Here is a 17,075-nt window from a genome sequence, read left to right on the forward strand (position 1 = left end):
ATCTTATAATTGCCCTCAAAATCTCTGTCTGCCCTCTTCTCTCCTCTGCTATAGGAACAAGAAACCTCCCATCTTTTGTTTCATTCCATTGCCATCCTCTCGCTCTCAATGCTCAAGATCCCGTTAAAACTATGCTACAATTATGCCTCCTTTGCTTCCCACCATGGTCCGAGAAAAAGACTCGAAAATTTGCTATTTGTGATTCCAGTCCATACCTACAACGCCTCGCTTGTTTGCTTTATTGATTGAGAAAAGATAATCCGCCCTATCCCGACACTGGCACAGTTCCGCCACCCATTTCCTTCCTTCCTGTCCTCCTGATTCATTTCAATTCGTCCTTAAGCGCCATAGTTGCCAGCCGGCATCCATCCGTTTCATCAACCCATTCTCCCATCAAATCATGTAGCCCAGGTAGTGTTTCCTTGCTGGAACGTTAAAGCCGTATACTGATAAAAAGTCGACGAACGGAAGTAAAGTTTCATTCAGCCCTCCATGACCACCTTCTTGGCAGTCTCGGTGCTACCAACACTAGCATTTGTACCCCTCCTCTCATGCGTCTTCAGTTCAGCCTTAACATCGGTTGTCGGGGACTTGGGTTTGGGTTTCCGCCTCGACATAGTGAGACCTTCATCGCTATCAGAATCCTCGTCCTCGGCCGTGAAAGTGGTGTCCCCATCACCATTGTATCCGTCATCGTCTTCATCAGGCGAGAGAAGAATAGCGTCTTCAGCAGTAGTCACATGAGGGGTGTCGGTCTCAAGTGAGGTCTGCTTCGAGAGCGACGGTGGAGTAAGAGTCTCTGGCGTGCTGTATGTAGTGATACCATGGTCAGGAGGTCGAACTGAGCCAGGACGTTGAAGCATTTCACCCTCGGTATCGGCCGAGACTGAAGAAGCACCCGAGATAAGAGCAGGTAGCGAGGGAACCGAAGGGTAGAATTGATCCGTAGAACCAAGATTGTCTGAAGAAACTGGAGATGTGATGTCAGACGGAGACGTGATTTGAGATGCCATACTGTTCGAGTTGACTGAACTGTACGACCTCGCACGTCTGGCTGCATCTTCTTGTCTCATAAAAATCTCATCATCTGGCGAGGGTGGACACTCTACCGGTGTTTGATTCCGCTGAAGAGCTTCTTGTGTGAGTTGTTGTCGCATCTTCTCAGCATGGTCTTCTAGCCTTCTCCTTCTCTCTAAAGCATCTTGGGCTCTTTTGAAGGATTGCGGAGTGCTGGCTCCATAGATCCGTGGAGCTGGAGTCTTGCCTTCAGGGGTCTTGCTCGCTGTAGCAGGTCTATCATCGAGGTTCGATGCGGCAAGAGCAACATGGGGAACGTCTGGTGTTGATTGAGAGGACTGTTGAGCGTAGTGAGCTTGGACCATGTAGGGTTGGAAGAATAGTGGAGAGGCGAGTGGTTTGTCGTGCCCGAGATTGGTGGGGCTGACATCATTTGAACGAGATAACGGCCTTGGATGATGCAGATGAATAGGATGCTGGAAGAGTCCTGGGGCGGTGGCAGTGCTCATTGCGATACTTGGTTCGCTGTGCTTGTTCTCCGACTCGAAAAGACTTCGGTCGACCGATCGAGCTCGTGAAGGTGACTCTTCGATGTCTGGCATCCCTTCTCTGCCTCTTCCATTCCATAGATGACCACCAAATAAAGCCTCCATGAAATCAGGAGAGTGGCGTGGAGATCGAGGAGAACGTTGGCCATTGTCTGTTGTACTCATCGACCGCGAATAGGAATGCCCGCGATGTACGACAGTCTGAACCGACGCCGCCGCCGAGACGGTACGTTCCGGCGCACCTGGTCTTGTATCAGGATCTGCCGCGGACGAGGGTACTCGTTCACGTTTAGGGGTAGCTCCTACCGAGAGAGATTGCGGAGCAAAGTCAACTGCAAAGGGGTCCCCTTCATGGACAGAAAGGTTGGGACTTGCTGTTTGACTTTGGGCGAGTGGGTGCTCAGTGGGTTCTCGATGATGATCATGAAGGTCGGCGAGGCTTGCGAAATAGGACTCGTCTCCCCGAAGGCTTGCTCGTCTGCTATCTCGTAGAATGGGGGTTAGAGGAGAATGGTGTTGGGTATCCGTTCCTGAGCTTGTAGCATTGCTTACAGCTCTTCGTCGAGACCCCTCGCTTCTCGTATCACTTCTCGTGGCACCAATCACCTTCCCAACAGCCTTCTTGACAGCCGAACGAGCACGCTCCAAGAAGGTAATAGGGACAACGGCACGCTCCAACTCGTTCTTGTCGACTTGGATCCTTCTGCCTGCTGTCTTCCTCGATGGATCTGTGTCGTCCAGCCATCCAATAATGTTGTCAATACCGCGGACGACCCACGGATGGCGCTTGACCTCTCGCAGCTTCATTCGTTCCGTGGGGTCTTTGATCAGCATTCTTCGAAGCAGATCATATAACTCATCGTCAATATCCTCGAACGCGAGTTCTCCTTCCTCTCTATATGGACCAGTCGATGGACCAGTACGTTTTATAGGGTTTGTCTGTGGTGTGGTACAGTTCGGGTCAACGGCCTTGAGGCGTCTTCTAGGGATGTATACATCTTCTTTCGCGATTGCGCGGAACAGTTGGTATTCATCGTCAGCGAGGAAGGGGATGCGAGCAAAAACGAGACAATATAGAGTGATGCCCAATGACCAGACATCGATTTGTTCCGTGATCTTGGGCTGTTCTTTGTCGAGATCCGTGTAGCAAAGTTCAGGAGCGAAGAAAGCTGGGGTTCCAACTGTCTTGGCCAGCTCAAGATCATCATCGAAATCGGTGGCATCAGCTTCAGAGATGTTCTCTTCCGTCTCGCCGTCTCTGATTGGTCGTCCAAAGTAGGAAACACCGAAGTCGGAAATTTTGACACGATGATCTCTGGTCCAGAGAAGGTTGGCAGGCTTGATGTCACGATGAACGATGCCTTCGTAGTGGAGATACTCGAGACCTAGAACGGTGTCACGGAAGGCTGACCTCGCTTGTTCGATGGTGAAGCATGGAACATAGGAGAAGTCGTCCTCGAATGCATCATGAATCACACCATCTACAGAAGACATGTGGGAAATGATACTGTCAGCCATGCTTGGGGAACGGCCACGGTAAGGAGGGTCATCGGGATAGGATCCATAATATGTGCCTTCTAGAGCAGAAGATGAGCCGTGTTGGGAGCCAAGAGAAGGAAGCGGCCCCGGGGTTTCATCTTCATTGTCGCTATCGATGGCGGGAATATCGAACTCAGTAGGGAGAGGTGTATGCGCGCGAGAGCTGGTCCGAGAAGGTGCTTGAGAAGGTGGTCGAGAAGGTCCTCGAGAACCTGGATTTGAGCGGAATGCAGATCTGTAAGATCTCGAGAGGTTCTGTGTAGAATCATGAGTGTTTTGCCGTGACAGCGTTGCACCTTCTACTTCATCCTCTTCTTCACCATGCTCTAAGCTCCAATGGTCAACTTGTCCCAGTTGTAGAGAGGAAACCTTGGCTTTCTGGGCTTCCTTCCGAAGTCGGCGTCGTTCCAGCATTTTGAAATATTTCTCGTCATCGCCTGTCTCCTTCTCTCCATTCTGTTCCCGCTCGATTCTTCGACGCTCGTAGTAACAAATCTGCTTGTCGCCCTTCTTGCGCCATACAATCTCTCCAAGCTCAACATGTTCCAACACCATGTAGATCTTCTTCAACTCGGGGTCATCGATGACTTCCAGCAGGCCGACCACGTTCGCGTGTCTGATCTTCTTCAAGATAGCAATTTCTCTCTTTGTCTTGTCTTCTGGTGACACGGTGACTCGACCAAGCTTGCGCTTCTTGGAGAAGCGTTGGATAATCTTGATGGCCACATAGTCCCCGGTTTCCAGACTACGTGCCAGCTTGACCTTGCCATGGACGCCTCTGCCAATCTCGTTGATGATCTCGTATTGGTTTATGAGCTTTCGGCCGGTGATGAAATCTTGTTCGACTTGGGCCTTGTGGGTTCTGATTTGCACATGTCAGTATCGAGTATGACGTTATGATGGAAGAATGGGGGTTTTGGACGGCAACGAGAGCAAGGAAAAGATTTCGAGACACATTTCAGCGGCAGACAGTATGATACAATGAGTGCAGGAGGGGACAAAGGCTGGCGGGTTGGATCGAAGATCAAAGAAGCGACTCACTCTCGAACTTTATGCATCTGCAGCGGGTGCAAGTACGGACTCGAGTGCGGAGTCCCATCTGATAGCGGAGGAAGATGTGTGCGAATTGGGGCGAGGGTGGGAGAGAAGAGTCCTGGGCTCGACGAGGCCGAGGGCGTGCTGTGGACGGTCTTCGTTGTTGAGGAATCCATCACTTGTCGAGATCATGTTTGGCGTACTTAAAGACCCGAAGCAGACGGGTTGCAGCTGGTCAGCAAACAATAGACATTTGATTGATCAAGACGGTGGCCTTGGTGATGGGCAGATGGATGCGCGCAGATATTTGGGAGAGTGTGTTGGTCTGTGGTGGGCGTGAATGTGGTGGTGACGGTCTTTATTGTTGAAGTCCAGAGGATGGGAATTGGTCGAGTGTGGTGGTGGTGAGAGGTGAGAGGTGAGGTGAGGTGTGAGTTGAGGTGGGTTTAGTTTAGTGTGTTCCGCCCGGCTGCGACGAATGGAGGGCAGAAAGAATTGTGCTGGGGAGTTTTGGAGGGGAGGCTGTCGCTTTGCTTTGACTTGGGGGCTTGGCCTTTGGCCTTGGCCCTTCTTAACCAAACCAGACCCTCTTTGCCCTGGTCTGGCGAATCCGTCTAAAGCCCTGCCCGCCCGTCTTGAGCCTTGAGCACTGCACTGCACTTTCACTTTACTGCACGGCGAGCCTTGGGGGTTCTCTCGGATGTTGGTGATACGGTGGGCTGCTGGGATCCAGTCTGGGTGGGCCAAGAATCCCTGGCTGAACCTTGAGCCCCTGGTCGAGCCTGTAAGATGGTGGTGTGCAATCGCTGGGGTCGGGGAGGCGAGAAAGGCGAGAAAGGTTCGGGCGCTGTCAATTCGGTCCCTAGCGCAATCGAGTAATCGAAGGCGCGGTTGCGGTTGATTGCGAGGATTCGATGGAGGAGGGATTGGGATTGGGATTGGATTGGATTGGAAGGGGATGGGGATGGGTTCAGGATTATTGGGATTAGAGCACTCGTACTGTCCGTACTGTAGGAGGATCTCGGATTGTTGCGAGCGAGGGGGCAAGCAGAATAATCAGACCGTTGTCGTCGTCGACCAGGGCCGCAGGGTGGAAAGTGCGTTCGTTGCCCTGCGCGTCTCTCGGGATGATGATTGAATTTTGGAAAAAGACCACCGTCTGGTAGGGGGCAGTGAATAAACGAGAGAGGCGAATACTTTGTCTGATGGATGTTGGGTCCAAAGAGATCAAGCGCCGAGACAAGGCGTTGGAGGAACAGATCAGGCCAAGCTAGGCCAAAGAGGATTTCGAAAATAGAGTGAAGTGAAGTAAAGTTAAGGCAAGTAAAGTGAGTCGAGTCTTGCTTGCTTGCTGGCTCGTCAAATATCGTCAGATCTCGACTAGCTGGTCAACAGTGCGAGAGTGCTCGACTCGACTAATCCCGAAAACACGCCAGTTTCTTAGATGTGGAGACTCGGGCCCGGGAGGAAACTGTAATTGATAATTGATAGCCGCCACAAACTCAAAAAGAGTTCTTAACTCAAACTCCGAGTATGGCTTGCTGCTGCTGTTGATGTTAGGCTCGAGAAGCAACAATCATCAACAACAACGCATCGAATGATCTGAATCGAGGACAACTCTCCGAAGGATACGACTGTACTTGTCCCAATTCCCGCGGCAACACCACAACACGCATGCAACCAGCCCTGCTGGGATGGATGCCTGCAAGGGATCAGAAAAAGTATGATGGTGTAATGGTTGCCGCTGCACCCCGGATCTATCAGGAGAGGTGACGATGTCGATGCTGGTGCTGATGCTAATGCTGAGAGCTGATCGACCCTTAACTTTGTTCGCCCGCTGCGGATAGCCTCACGCTGCAATGAATGCAGCAAGATGCCACTGCAGACAGATACAATCGGAGTTGGTGGCGTTGTTGGCGTCCTTCAATAGTGCTGGTCTGTTACTTACTGTTGACAGACTCTCTTCTTTTTTCAACAGTTCGCCCGCATTCACCAATCGCAACGGCCCAGCAAGTGCTGATCTTCCCCAAAATAATTCTCGCCGGTTTGCGGGGGCGTTCAACCCTCAACACCACACTCTTGGGATCAACGACCAAAGAAGCGGCTTGGCAAAGGGACGACGAGCGAGGGCAAGGGAAGGGAAGGGAAGGGAAGGGAAGGGAGATTTACCGCATCAGACGGCGGCACGGAGAAAGCAGAGGCAAGATGATGCAAGTGGACGTGAGTAGTTGTAGGGGAGGATGAGGAACTTCATGAATGGCTGGATGTCGGGCGAACCTGGGTACTTGCAAATTCCCAGTAGGAGAATTTTGGAGCATGGGATTGTCACTTCGACTGGGACTTGATTTGACTCCCAAGTGAGAGGTAGGGTTATGATGGTGAAGACAGTCCTCGAGGAGGGTTAGGGAAGAATGGGAAGATGGTCAGAGGGGACCGATCGAAGAAAAGGAGGTGTGCTGATCGCGGGGTTTATGACTGAGAGTCATGGAGGAGCACAACGAGTCTTGCAAGTACAAGCAAGATACAACGATGCATGCCCATGCCACGGCACTATTGCTATTGCTGTCCTGATCACGATTCACGACGGCCTTTTCGACGGCCACTGGTTGTGTTCTCACTAACCCTCGATCACCAGATAGCTTTCAGTGACCCCTCCGACGGGCATGGCAAGGGCCACGGCGAATCAAATTGATGGACAGCCGCTGTACGCTGCGACCAAAAAAAGTTGACCGGGCATGACTCCGCATTATTTTTGCTGCAACTTTTCTGCGCCTGGAAGTCTCAAATCGGGCTGGTTTGAGAGGACTGGCTTGCGCTGGGCGTGTTCTGCTTTCTACTGGAAAATAGCCCCTCATTCTCCCAGACACTTCTCTCCACCACAGCAATCCGGAGTGCAATCTCCAGACAACAACATCCGACTCAGTCAGTCACTGTTTCCCCTCACTGATCCTCAATCCTGTCGTGAGACCGCGGTCCATGACCCGGTTGGGGAGAATTGAAGATGCGGAGAAGCCTTGATGTCCTCTCATATATTTCTGCATGCCCTGGTCCAGAGCATAAAGTATCTCCATCTCTGAACCTCCTACCTGCATGCTGTCCTGCAATCCTGCTCCTTTGTGTCGCATTGCCCAATTCAGGGATCCCGTTCTGCTATCCCCAATCTCCTTCTCCAGTCAATATATCTTTGGATCCGCTTTCTCCCCTTGCCCAGACTCTCCACAGCCCACGTCCACCTTACCAAAATCTGCTCATGCAGTGCGGACTTCATCTGGCCCTCTGCAGATGCTGCATATGGGTGCATTCAGCCACATCGGTTCCTTCGGCACGAGATATCTTTTTCCTTCTTGAGGGACATTTAAAGTTCGATGCCATTGGAACTGACTAGTGGGGGGATTGAAGAGAGAAAAGGGTTATGAGATCGATCGACGGAGTTCAACAGTCGAGGGTAATATCAGGACTTGCATTGTGATACCTGAGCCAGAAATACTTCCCCAGGTTTCTCTGGACATCCCTGTAGTGTCTGTATGCGATTCACATGGAGGGGTCGAATGAGGTTTATCATGATGAGAAGTTCCTCTGAAAATAAGAAACAGTCTGAAGTCTACATCCTTACAATCTCAAACCCGTTACCCGCGATATCAGGATCCCTTCATCAGAGGTCAACATGAGGTCCGGGTCCCTCGTTCATCCATCGTCATATCTCCCCTTTGCTTGCCTGTCTCCATAAAGTTCCGTACCTTGCACAAGCCACCTCAGCATCACATCCCTGACACGTTCTCACATTCATATCAAGAAGAAAGCAACGGACGGCGGACATGCTCCCCCTCAAAGCCCCCCAAAAGTGACAGAGATAATAATGAGACCATATCCCCCCCTCACGTAAACCATATCGTGAACCAAATAGATTCCCACTTCAATTCATCCATACAAGCAGTTCATGCTGCTCCCCACACGACGTATCATTTTCCTCATTCTGTTCCACGTCGACAAGCCGATGCGAAGTTCTTTTCCCACATCAACCAATCCAAAAGTTTCGTTCCTCTGTCGCGACCTTTCATCGCGTGCAGATTTTCCCTCTTCATCAACCAGATACAAAGCAAAGGACCTCACGATGCCACATCGCTCCAATCACCAAACAAGGCATCACTGCATTTCTCCCAAGTCCTCCAATGCCCCCCAAACACGGTGCATCTCCCGTCGGTCCAGATTGTCCCCTCCCTTACTCACGCTGCCTCGCTCACGGACTTCCACACCCGCGTACGCTCGCGAACGCAACACGATAAAGATCCCAAGTCACGATAGGGTCACTCAACATGCGGGTAGGGTTAGGCAAGCAAAATTTTCACATCAGAGGGTGGTTACTGGAGGACAGGCCACCGGGGGTTTTGAATCACCCAGCATGCACCAGCCCACATTCGCGCACGCACGGCATAACCTTACATAGACGCGGTATGAGGACTGCAGGAGTCTCAAAGCTGCCTGCGAGCGGAACGTTGAAAAGGTTTGTGAGGGAATTGGATGAGGCGATAGGCTTCAACGTGGCAACCTGAAATCCTGAGATGCACGGTGATGAGGACCATTATAGGTTCCTGCACTTTGGTCCTTCTGGGGATTTCTTGATAGGATGCAAAGTTGCAAACCACGCCAGTTGTGAGATGGAGATCATGTACCTTCATCCTAGTGCGGACATGAACTTCCTTCTCTTCCTTTGGCCTCCTTGATGCTCTCGTCTGGAGAGAGAGGGCGGGACGATCCGCTACTTGCATGGTACGTGCAGCTTATTTTCAGCGCAGCGTCACATCGCCACTGACAGGAGTCGGAGCACTATCCGGCGCTCGAGCAGCATGTGTGACAGCACGGTGGGAAGCTCAGTACGTAGACGAAGAATCGATTCGGCTATCTCTTAGAATCTAAAGGTAAGGAAGGAAGAAGGGAGTGGGAGAGCCAGAGCTTATATACGCCAGAGTGAAACATGCTTAAGCTCTAAGCCCGATCCGTTCCCAGGGAGGATCACGTGGAGGCTACCCAAGTGCTCACGTGATCTATAACCAGGTGATCCAGATCAGTGTGATCCAGGTGATCCGTAACAGCATGCCAGCAGCAGCGGACATGGAAAAACTGAAATGCACAACATACCTTTTTTCCCTCTTTTCCCGACATGAGCTGACTAGCCTGCGGGTATTTCTTAAAACAACATCTCACAGGGGGATGCGTGTCTCGAAACGAGGCAAGTAGGTAGGAATTTTATGATACCGATGGCAAGAGCGAGTCTGCAGTGAAGGATGGAAACGGTCTTCCGCCACCGCGGAAAAGTCTGCTGTTTCCCCTTGAATTTCCTTTCGAAGCACACCCTCTTCCTGTTCTTCATTCCATGATTTGAATTCGAGTTTGCCTGTCGTATTCGCAAGATGTTATTGAATTCAATCTTTGTTAATAATCCCCGCAGCCACACACCTTCTTTGGTTCAAGTCTACAAGGATATGATTACGTCCTCAACCTTCTGAGACATTTCACATGAAAGTTTGTGTGTGTGACCTCTAGATTAGATAATGGGGTTCAAGACTCCTTTTCCATCTCCCCTGCTTTTCATCCATTTAGGCACGAAGCGAGCGCATCATTTGATTGGCATGTAAGACAGGACACCATCTCCAAAGCTGATGTTGAGAATTGCATCGCAACCCTCTTTTGAATATGAAGATTTCTGATTTTAGACACGGGATCACCGGATGAATGAAGCAAGGTCTCGACAACATGAGATGATATCATGATGTCTCTGGTCCATCTTGAAAGGGATGCGCGTTGGACCCCTTATCTTGCTGAGATGTTGTGCTTCTGTCAGACAGAGATAAAGTTGCATGGGAGGTTGGGATCATTTGATCGCGATCCTCGAGGTTGAAGTCTCAACTACCGTCATGAAGACTCATGAAGACAGAGCACATCTTTATGGGCTTGCGAGATGGGTGCCAATGTCCAAGTATGTACTGGGCAATGTATTAGAGTTCCAACTTGTCTCACCTGTTTGTTTCGTATCTTCTTCAATAGCCCTAGAAGGGTTACTACATAACAGCATTGTTTCGCATCACGATTTGCACCTTTCAAACACCTCTCTGTAGCCTCCTAGGGTTATCCAATACCACCATCTCTTCAATCCAATTCTTGATCACGTTGAAACGCTCATGTTTCTCACCTCGTAATAATCAAGGCCAATTCCCACCATCTCGTCCCATCCTCACTCAGCTGAGCCTCCTTAGCCAAGCTATCCAACATTCCCAGACTCTGAATCGGGAAAAGTAGGAACGCATGTGAAGGAGGCTTACGCCAGAACCCAAACAGGCTGAAAATGAAACTCCAATACTTGTTCGAGTCAAGCCACCATCTACGTTTGGATATGTGGTTTGGGATAAGAAATCCGGGGAAGGGTTTCTGCAGCACTAACGGCTCTGGTGGAGAAACATCACGAGCTGAAGTGTTGCTCTGTCTCAGACATTGAATTCATCTTCACAATTCAACGAGGAAAGATCACCATGTGGAAAGCAGATTCGGAGAACGCTCCGGAGACAGGACGATTTGAAGAAGCTGATTACGATCTGCTATTATGATTCACGTAAATGGAAATAGATGAACTCGCAAGCCACTTCCAATGTTCACAACACCACCCCAACCATCCGGGGAATCATCCGCCTTTCAAGGCTGCCAACCGAACATTTCCCAAACTACCATCTTTCGAACCCATCTCGTATACTCTATTCTTTGAAGTCGCTGTCATTCTCATCCCGCTTCCTCACTATCGCTGCTCCCTTCAAAATCTCGCGTCGTCAGCTGTCGTGCATCATACTCAGCACCAATATATCACTGAATACATTCAGCACCGATCTCAGATTGTGCTTCGGAAGCCCTCATCCCCCTTGCCTAGTCGCACCCCTCCTCGCAAGCCACATCACAATCACACCCAATCAGACCCCTCCCTAACGACTCGAAAATCCGGGGTAAGCCGCCACAATCAAAAACGCGCGGTACGAGCGTGAGTCAGGGATAAAATCATCACCTGCTCTCACTCACCCTACCTACCCCTATCTTTCCTTTCAGAATGAGAAGTGATGAGACACAGGAAACCATTCTGCTTAAGCCGACGAGAGCCATATTCATGTCATGGTAAAACAGAGGGAATTTTCGTAACGTGTTATGCGACACCTCCTCAGCTCATGAACATGCGGTCCAAGCTCCCGAGCTGGCTGTGCCGGCTGTCTTATTTGCCTCAATACCGTGATTGATTGATTGATACGGAAGAGGCCGATAGACGAAAAGGGCTGAGCGAGAGCGACCTGTGGTGCGATGCATAGACGCGTCTCGCCCCCTCCCCTCTCTCGGCACCGTTCCTTCCTTTCTTATCCCTATCTCACCATTTCCCGCTACACAGGCACGGCCCCAATCATCCTCGGCATCTTATCTCTCAACTACTCAACTCATTCATGCAAGCCGAATCCTTCACCAGGCCAGACCAGACCTTTACCGACGCCGTGCCACGGACATCCATGCCGAATATTTCATGTCGATACCTAGGTATAGCCCAATTGTGCCGCCAATATGTGTCCCGTTCCCTCCTTCACCGCTCGGGACAGATAGACGTTGTACTCGGTCGGGTTGGAGGTAAGCTGACGGGAGGGTGTGGTGCCTGATTGAAGCAGGAACGGTAATGTTGTTGATGCCATTGATGCCGTTGAAGATACAGGGACGGCTGACGCGATGGTCGAGGAGGTTGGAGAGAAGGAACATGTGAAATTTTTGATTCGTTGGGATGAGGTGAGAATTGGAGAAGGCGTTCTTGATAATTGCTTCCAAGTTACGACGGCTTGTCAGTTCATGGATGAATAGCAGGCAAGAGGAACAGTAGTAAGTGGTTGGGCACGTGATATGGAAAGTCCTCCTGTTGATCAGCCGCTTGCTTCTCAGCGAAAGGGCTCAAGTGATTCCCTTCATTGAGCATCCATCTAGCAAGGTTTAGAGAGCAGTCAGCAACTGTTGTCCTACATTTCCATCTTTCATTTTCTGCTCTTACTTCACCTGCCAAAGAGCATCGTCGAGCGTTTGCGCTGTTCGCATGCCTGTTGTCAGCAGAATATACTTCACAGCTTCATCTTCAGGATATATTACTTCTGGCCTTTATCTAAGCCATATTTGTTATGAAAATGAAGTCCTTTATCTCATGAACCTCTCATTTACTTTATATCCGAACGTTTCCTGTTGAAGTGGTTAGCTATTGATCTGGTGTACAGTCGTTGCAGCTCCAAGTCTGACACTTTGATGAACCATGATCTGAGACCCATTAAAAGCGATGCGGAAGTAAATAATAGCTTCGATAATGCTACCCTCGTGTGAATTTTGCGGCTCGAAGAGCCCCGTAACGTCCGATTTTTGATTGGGGTTCATTTGGTTTGATGTGATTCTGAGTTCAAGCCGTCCCTCTCATGGCGTGGATGAAACACACTCTCGACCCTTGCTTAATGAGACCAAGGATTGATTTCAGGGCTATAAAAGTTATGAGAACTATCTTGAAAAGCTCGCTTTACACTTCATTTTCATCTCTTCTCATCTTAGCTAGCTTGGTCTCGAGCAACGAAAGTCGATGAAATCTGATCTTCGGACGCTGCACTAAGAACAAGCTCATGAGATGAGATAAAGGGGGAAGCTCTTCTCAAATGTCTGATGTTACTGAATGAACCGAAACAGAAGGTGAACTCAAAACATTCTCGCTTAGCAAGTAAACAAACCCCTAAAAGCGCAAAAGAATTGTTTCTCAACACTCGACTAAAGTTCCAAAAAAAATCCAATCTAACCCTTAGAAATGGGGGTAGACCTTGAAAAACTTGCTCGGTGTCGATTGCAGTTTTGATCGCGAGAGTGGCGTATCGATCGTTCGTTCGTATGCGGGCCAGGCGTTAGTTTTCCCATTTCCAAGCTCTTAACCCACGGTGACCTGAACCACTGACCTAAGTGGCACGCTGCTCGTGGTTGTGGTGTAAAATCTGCTTTTTTGGATCTATATGTTGAGTAGGGTGGGTAGCGAGAATCGGAATTGGTATGTTTACATTGCGGAAATCAATATCAATATCTCAGCTTCGAAATTCAGACTAGAGAAAGTGAATGAATGAGGTGCATATTTCTGTTATTGCTATCTGCATACTCTATTCTTACATGGTGCTATCAACGTGAACACGACTTTCATCTGAAGAGCTGTTCTCAGATAATCTATGTTTACGAGTAGAATGAGAGTGAATGTCTGGTCCGAAGCCAGATATTATGACTCATTTCCAGTCCTGGAGACGAGTGGGCAATTCTCCCTTCTCTGCTATTGAAAGCCGGATCCCGCCTTAAACACAGAATCCCTCATGCTGTATCCTACTTGTACAAAAGCATCTTTCCTCAAGGCTTCAATCCCTCACTCGGGAGTCCCAGCCCTGTCCTCCAAGGTTTCGCGTTGGTGCAAGGCTTCGGGGCAGACTTGATCGGCATCACCCTCTCCAATATCGAAGCCTGCAAGAAAGCAAAGCCACTGCTACTGAGCCAATATAATACCAAAGCGCTTGGAACATGAATCATTATTGGCCCAATACAAAGAGCTACCAAACCCATGTTCCTCTTCAACCTTACTTGCCATTTTGGCAGCGCCAAGTCTTGCCCCTTGATACCGCCACCGAAAACGTTCAGCAGTATAGTTCCAGATAGAATGAACGGTAGGACAAGTTGAGGATCCGCTACCAAGAGATCCGGAAACCACAGCATTCCTTCATTGGCAAAGCTGGACTCGACAGGTATCCGTATAGCCTCTGCAACCAATCCATCTCCTGTCAAGAATGCCGCTGTATCCTCAATACCTGCTTCCTTCACAGGTCCATTGGTACCAAACATCATGCCAATCCAGCCTTGACTCGAACCACTCATATTCCTTAGAGCTTCCATGATAGTCAAAAAGACGGGCAATTGCGCCAAGCCCAAGAAACCCTTCCATATCCCACACCTGTATCTTCTGTATATCTCCCGTCTCTTCTTCCTTAAGCTGGAAATGAGAGCTTGTTCCGCAACCTGTGGTCCTAGATGTCCGTATTGCTTCATAGCCTGTTTCTGGAGTGTGAAGCGCCATGCTTGAATCAATGGCTCGAGCTGAACTTGTCGTTGTGCAGCGCGGCGTTGGTAGATAGATAAAGGAAGTATGAACGTAGTTCGTAGTACGAGTGCGAATAGAGGAAGGGACAAGGCCCAAGGGAGTCCGCTGAGGTCGTGTACCGATTGCAGGGCGGTATGGGACGCATTTATAGCTTCCGTTACGAATTGTCGTTGCGAATTAGAGCGTAATGGTCGACTGGGGACGGCTCTCTGGGTTCGAATCTGCGGTGCAATTGAATGTGTAAAGAAGGGTCTCGTCGAGGAGAGACGAGGAAGGGCCATGCTTCCTTTCGAGGGACAGATATATCTACCAATGTTCCAGTGACTTCGACGTCGTAGAAGTAGGACAATGTGAACACAGCCACGAGAGCCCAGAAGTGGTTCTTAGGCCAAACCCCCGAATCGAAAGCTGGCACCTTTCGAGAAGCCCTTGGCCACATAGTGAGGTCGAGCTTGAGCTTGATCGTGAGGTTTTGTTTATCAGGCGATACTTCGTATCGTAGATTAGCTTGCTCCACTTGGCGAAATGTCGGCGTCTCGGAGCCGCGCCCAAAAGTGACACAGTCGCGCATATCGAGTCCAAGGAATCCGGATTTCTTGGCCTTTCGCAGCCTTGCCTTACTTGGCCTTTGCTCCCTTCTCTCTTCTTCACAACACCAACACAACACAAGGATGGCGGAGACATGCAGAGCTCTCGACGGCTCTGAAGCGATAACCTTCGGCCTTACGAAATGGAGAGCGATCATTCTGGTTATGACCGTGGGTTGCCTACCTATGGCTACGATACTCCTGGGTCCGAGGCTGGTTTATTGGCTTGGAAGGACGGTAGGCTTTTATTTGAGGAACAAAACCGCGGGTCGGAAAGCGCAGATCCTGGAAATGACCGAGAAAGACGAAGCAGAATGGGAAAAGCAGAAGGAGGGGAGGAGGGACAGTGATGAGTGGGAGAATGTGGATGCGTATACAGTTGGAAGCGTCGGAAATGGGGAGAAGGGAGAAAGCGAATGGGATGGGATTGTAGGTTTCCTTCATCCTTTTTGGTAAGTATATCATCCGCAATCGAAGAATAGCAGCTGATGGACATAGCAATGCGGGTGGTGGTGGGGAACGTGTCCTTTGGGCTGCGATACGAGCTACGCAGAAGAGGTGGCCGAAAGCCAAATGTGTGGTTTACACTGGTGATCATGATGTGGATAAAGCTGCTATATTGGCGAGAGTGAAGGTTGGATTCATCCTTTCATTGGCAGACTGTGTGCTAACTACAGCAGAACCGCTTCAATATCGCTCTTCATCCGCCTACAGTCACTTTCCTCTACCTAACAACTCGACACTGGGTCTTGGCTTCAACATGGAATCACTTCACCCTGCTTGGTCAATCAATTGGCTCCTTGATTATGGCTTGGGATGCCTTCGGTCTTCTTACCCCAGATATTTTCGTCGATACGATGGGCTATGCATTCTCCCTTGCATTGAGCAAGCTTCTCTTCCAAGATGTCCCTACAGGTGCATATGTCCACTACCCCACTATTTCCACGGACATGCTATCTTCTCTCGATCCCGAATCTGATGTGGGATTCCAAGGAGTCAATGCTGGGAAAGGACAGGGTGCTGCAGGAATCGGGAAGAAGCTCTACTGGGAATTGTTTGCCAAAATGTATTCTTTCGCAGGAGGATCTATCGATATAGTGATGGCAAACTCGACCTGGACCCTGGAACATATCACTTCTCTCTGGAGTGAATGGAGGAGAGAATTCAGTAAGCCGAGACCAGTTGCTGTATACCCTCCCGTCGCAGTTGAAGAATTGGAGAAAGAAGTCGAAGTTTCGGAAGCTAGCGAAAGCAGGAGAGAAAATGTGTTGCTATACATTGCCCAATTTCGACCAGAGAAGAATCATCAGCTCATTCTGAATGCATTTGCGGAATTCATGGCCACAAGTACGCCTGCCACCAAAGGCGCGAAACTTGTTTTGGTAGGATCAGTTCGGGACGATGGAGACAGTAAGAGGGTATACGAGCTCCGCCTTCAAGCCAATGAGCTGAAAATTAAGGAAAGCGTCGAGTTCCATCTTGATGCTTCGTGGCCCGAGATCTTGGACTGGTTGAGAAAAGCGAGCGTGGGTGTGAATGGGATGTGGAACGAGCATTTCGGTATCGGAGTTGTCGAGTATCAAGCAGCTGGTTTGATCAGCGTTGTCCATGATAGTGGTGGACCAAAGAGGGACATTGTCACCAAAATCGATGGTGAACCAACAGGTATGTCTCTGTATTTCTTTTCCTCATTGAGACTAACATATTCCCAGGCTTCCATGCAACAACCTCCGCCGAATTTGCCCAAGGTTTTGAATCAGCCCTCTCCCTCCCCGCTGAAGCCAAATTGGCAATGCGGAAACGGGCTCGCCAATCAGCAAAGCGTTTCACAGAAGAGGAGTTCGCCAAAGATTGGATTGCACAGATGGAGAAGTTGGTAGCATTGCGGATACAGAGGAAAAGTGTCGAGAAGGGAGGAGGAGGAGGAGGAGGGAAAGAGGGCCATCTCAAGACTGCTTGAGTACGATGATCTTTATATCAGTTATTGACATATACCCATTTAGTTGTATAGAGTGATAGAGTGAATGCTATTTGACTTATCCATGTTGTGTACCGGGCCCTTTTGTGAGTAGGAACTCGGATTCATGTGAACGTGGGACATGAAGTATTGATATGAAGTTTGAAACAGAGTACATTGGTATATTTTGATTTAAAAGATTTCGACGAACGCTGGAAGGTTCCCACTCA

The 17,075-nt window shown here is 49.6% G+C and overlaps 3 protein-coding genes across 3 annotated transcripts; 1 reads left to right on the forward strand and 2 right to left on the reverse strand.

Annotated features, from left to right (window-relative positions):
• Positions 1-482: 482 nt before the first annotated feature.
• On the reverse strand, positions 483-4,315 carry LY89DRAFT_602986 (kinase-like protein; the record flags this gene model as incomplete). The annotated part of the gene is made up of 2 exons (XM_018210276.1): positions 483-3,966; positions 4,146-4,315. The coding sequence occupies 2 exons, from the start codon at positions 4,313-4,315 to the stop codon at positions 483-485; spliced, it is 3,654 nt and encodes a 1,217-aa protein (XP_018060958.1).
• Positions 4,316-13,619: 9,304 nt separating this feature from the next.
• Positions 13,620-14,519, reverse strand: LY89DRAFT_565026 (uncharacterized protein; the record flags this gene model as incomplete). The annotated part of the gene is made up of 2 exons (XM_018208528.1): positions 13,620-13,981; positions 14,039-14,519. Coding segments are annotated over 2 exons (843 nt in total), but the record flags the coding sequence as incomplete, so codon positions are not given.
• A 375-nt stretch (positions 14,520-14,894) lies between these two features.
• On the forward strand, positions 14,895-17,018 carry LY89DRAFT_692413 (glycosyltransferase family 4 protein). The gene is made up of 4 exons (XM_018216534.1): positions 14,895-15,340; positions 15,387-15,522; positions 15,569-16,553; positions 16,601-17,018. Exons 1-4 carry the CDS (start codon positions 14,973-14,975, stop codon positions 16,846-16,848), a joined length of 1,737 nt encoding a protein of 578 aa, XP_018060960.1. The 5' UTR covers positions 14,895-14,972; the 3' UTR covers positions 16,849-17,018.
• The last annotated feature ends 57 nt before the right edge of the window (positions 17,019-17,075 follow it).

This window comes from Mollisia scopiformis, assembly GCF_001500285.1.
Source record: "Mollisia scopiformis unplaced genomic scaffold LY89scaffold_42, whole genome shotgun sequence".
Classification (NCBI taxonomy): Eukaryota; Fungi; Ascomycota; class Leotiomycetes; order Helotiales; family Mollisiaceae; genus Mollisia; species Mollisia scopiformis.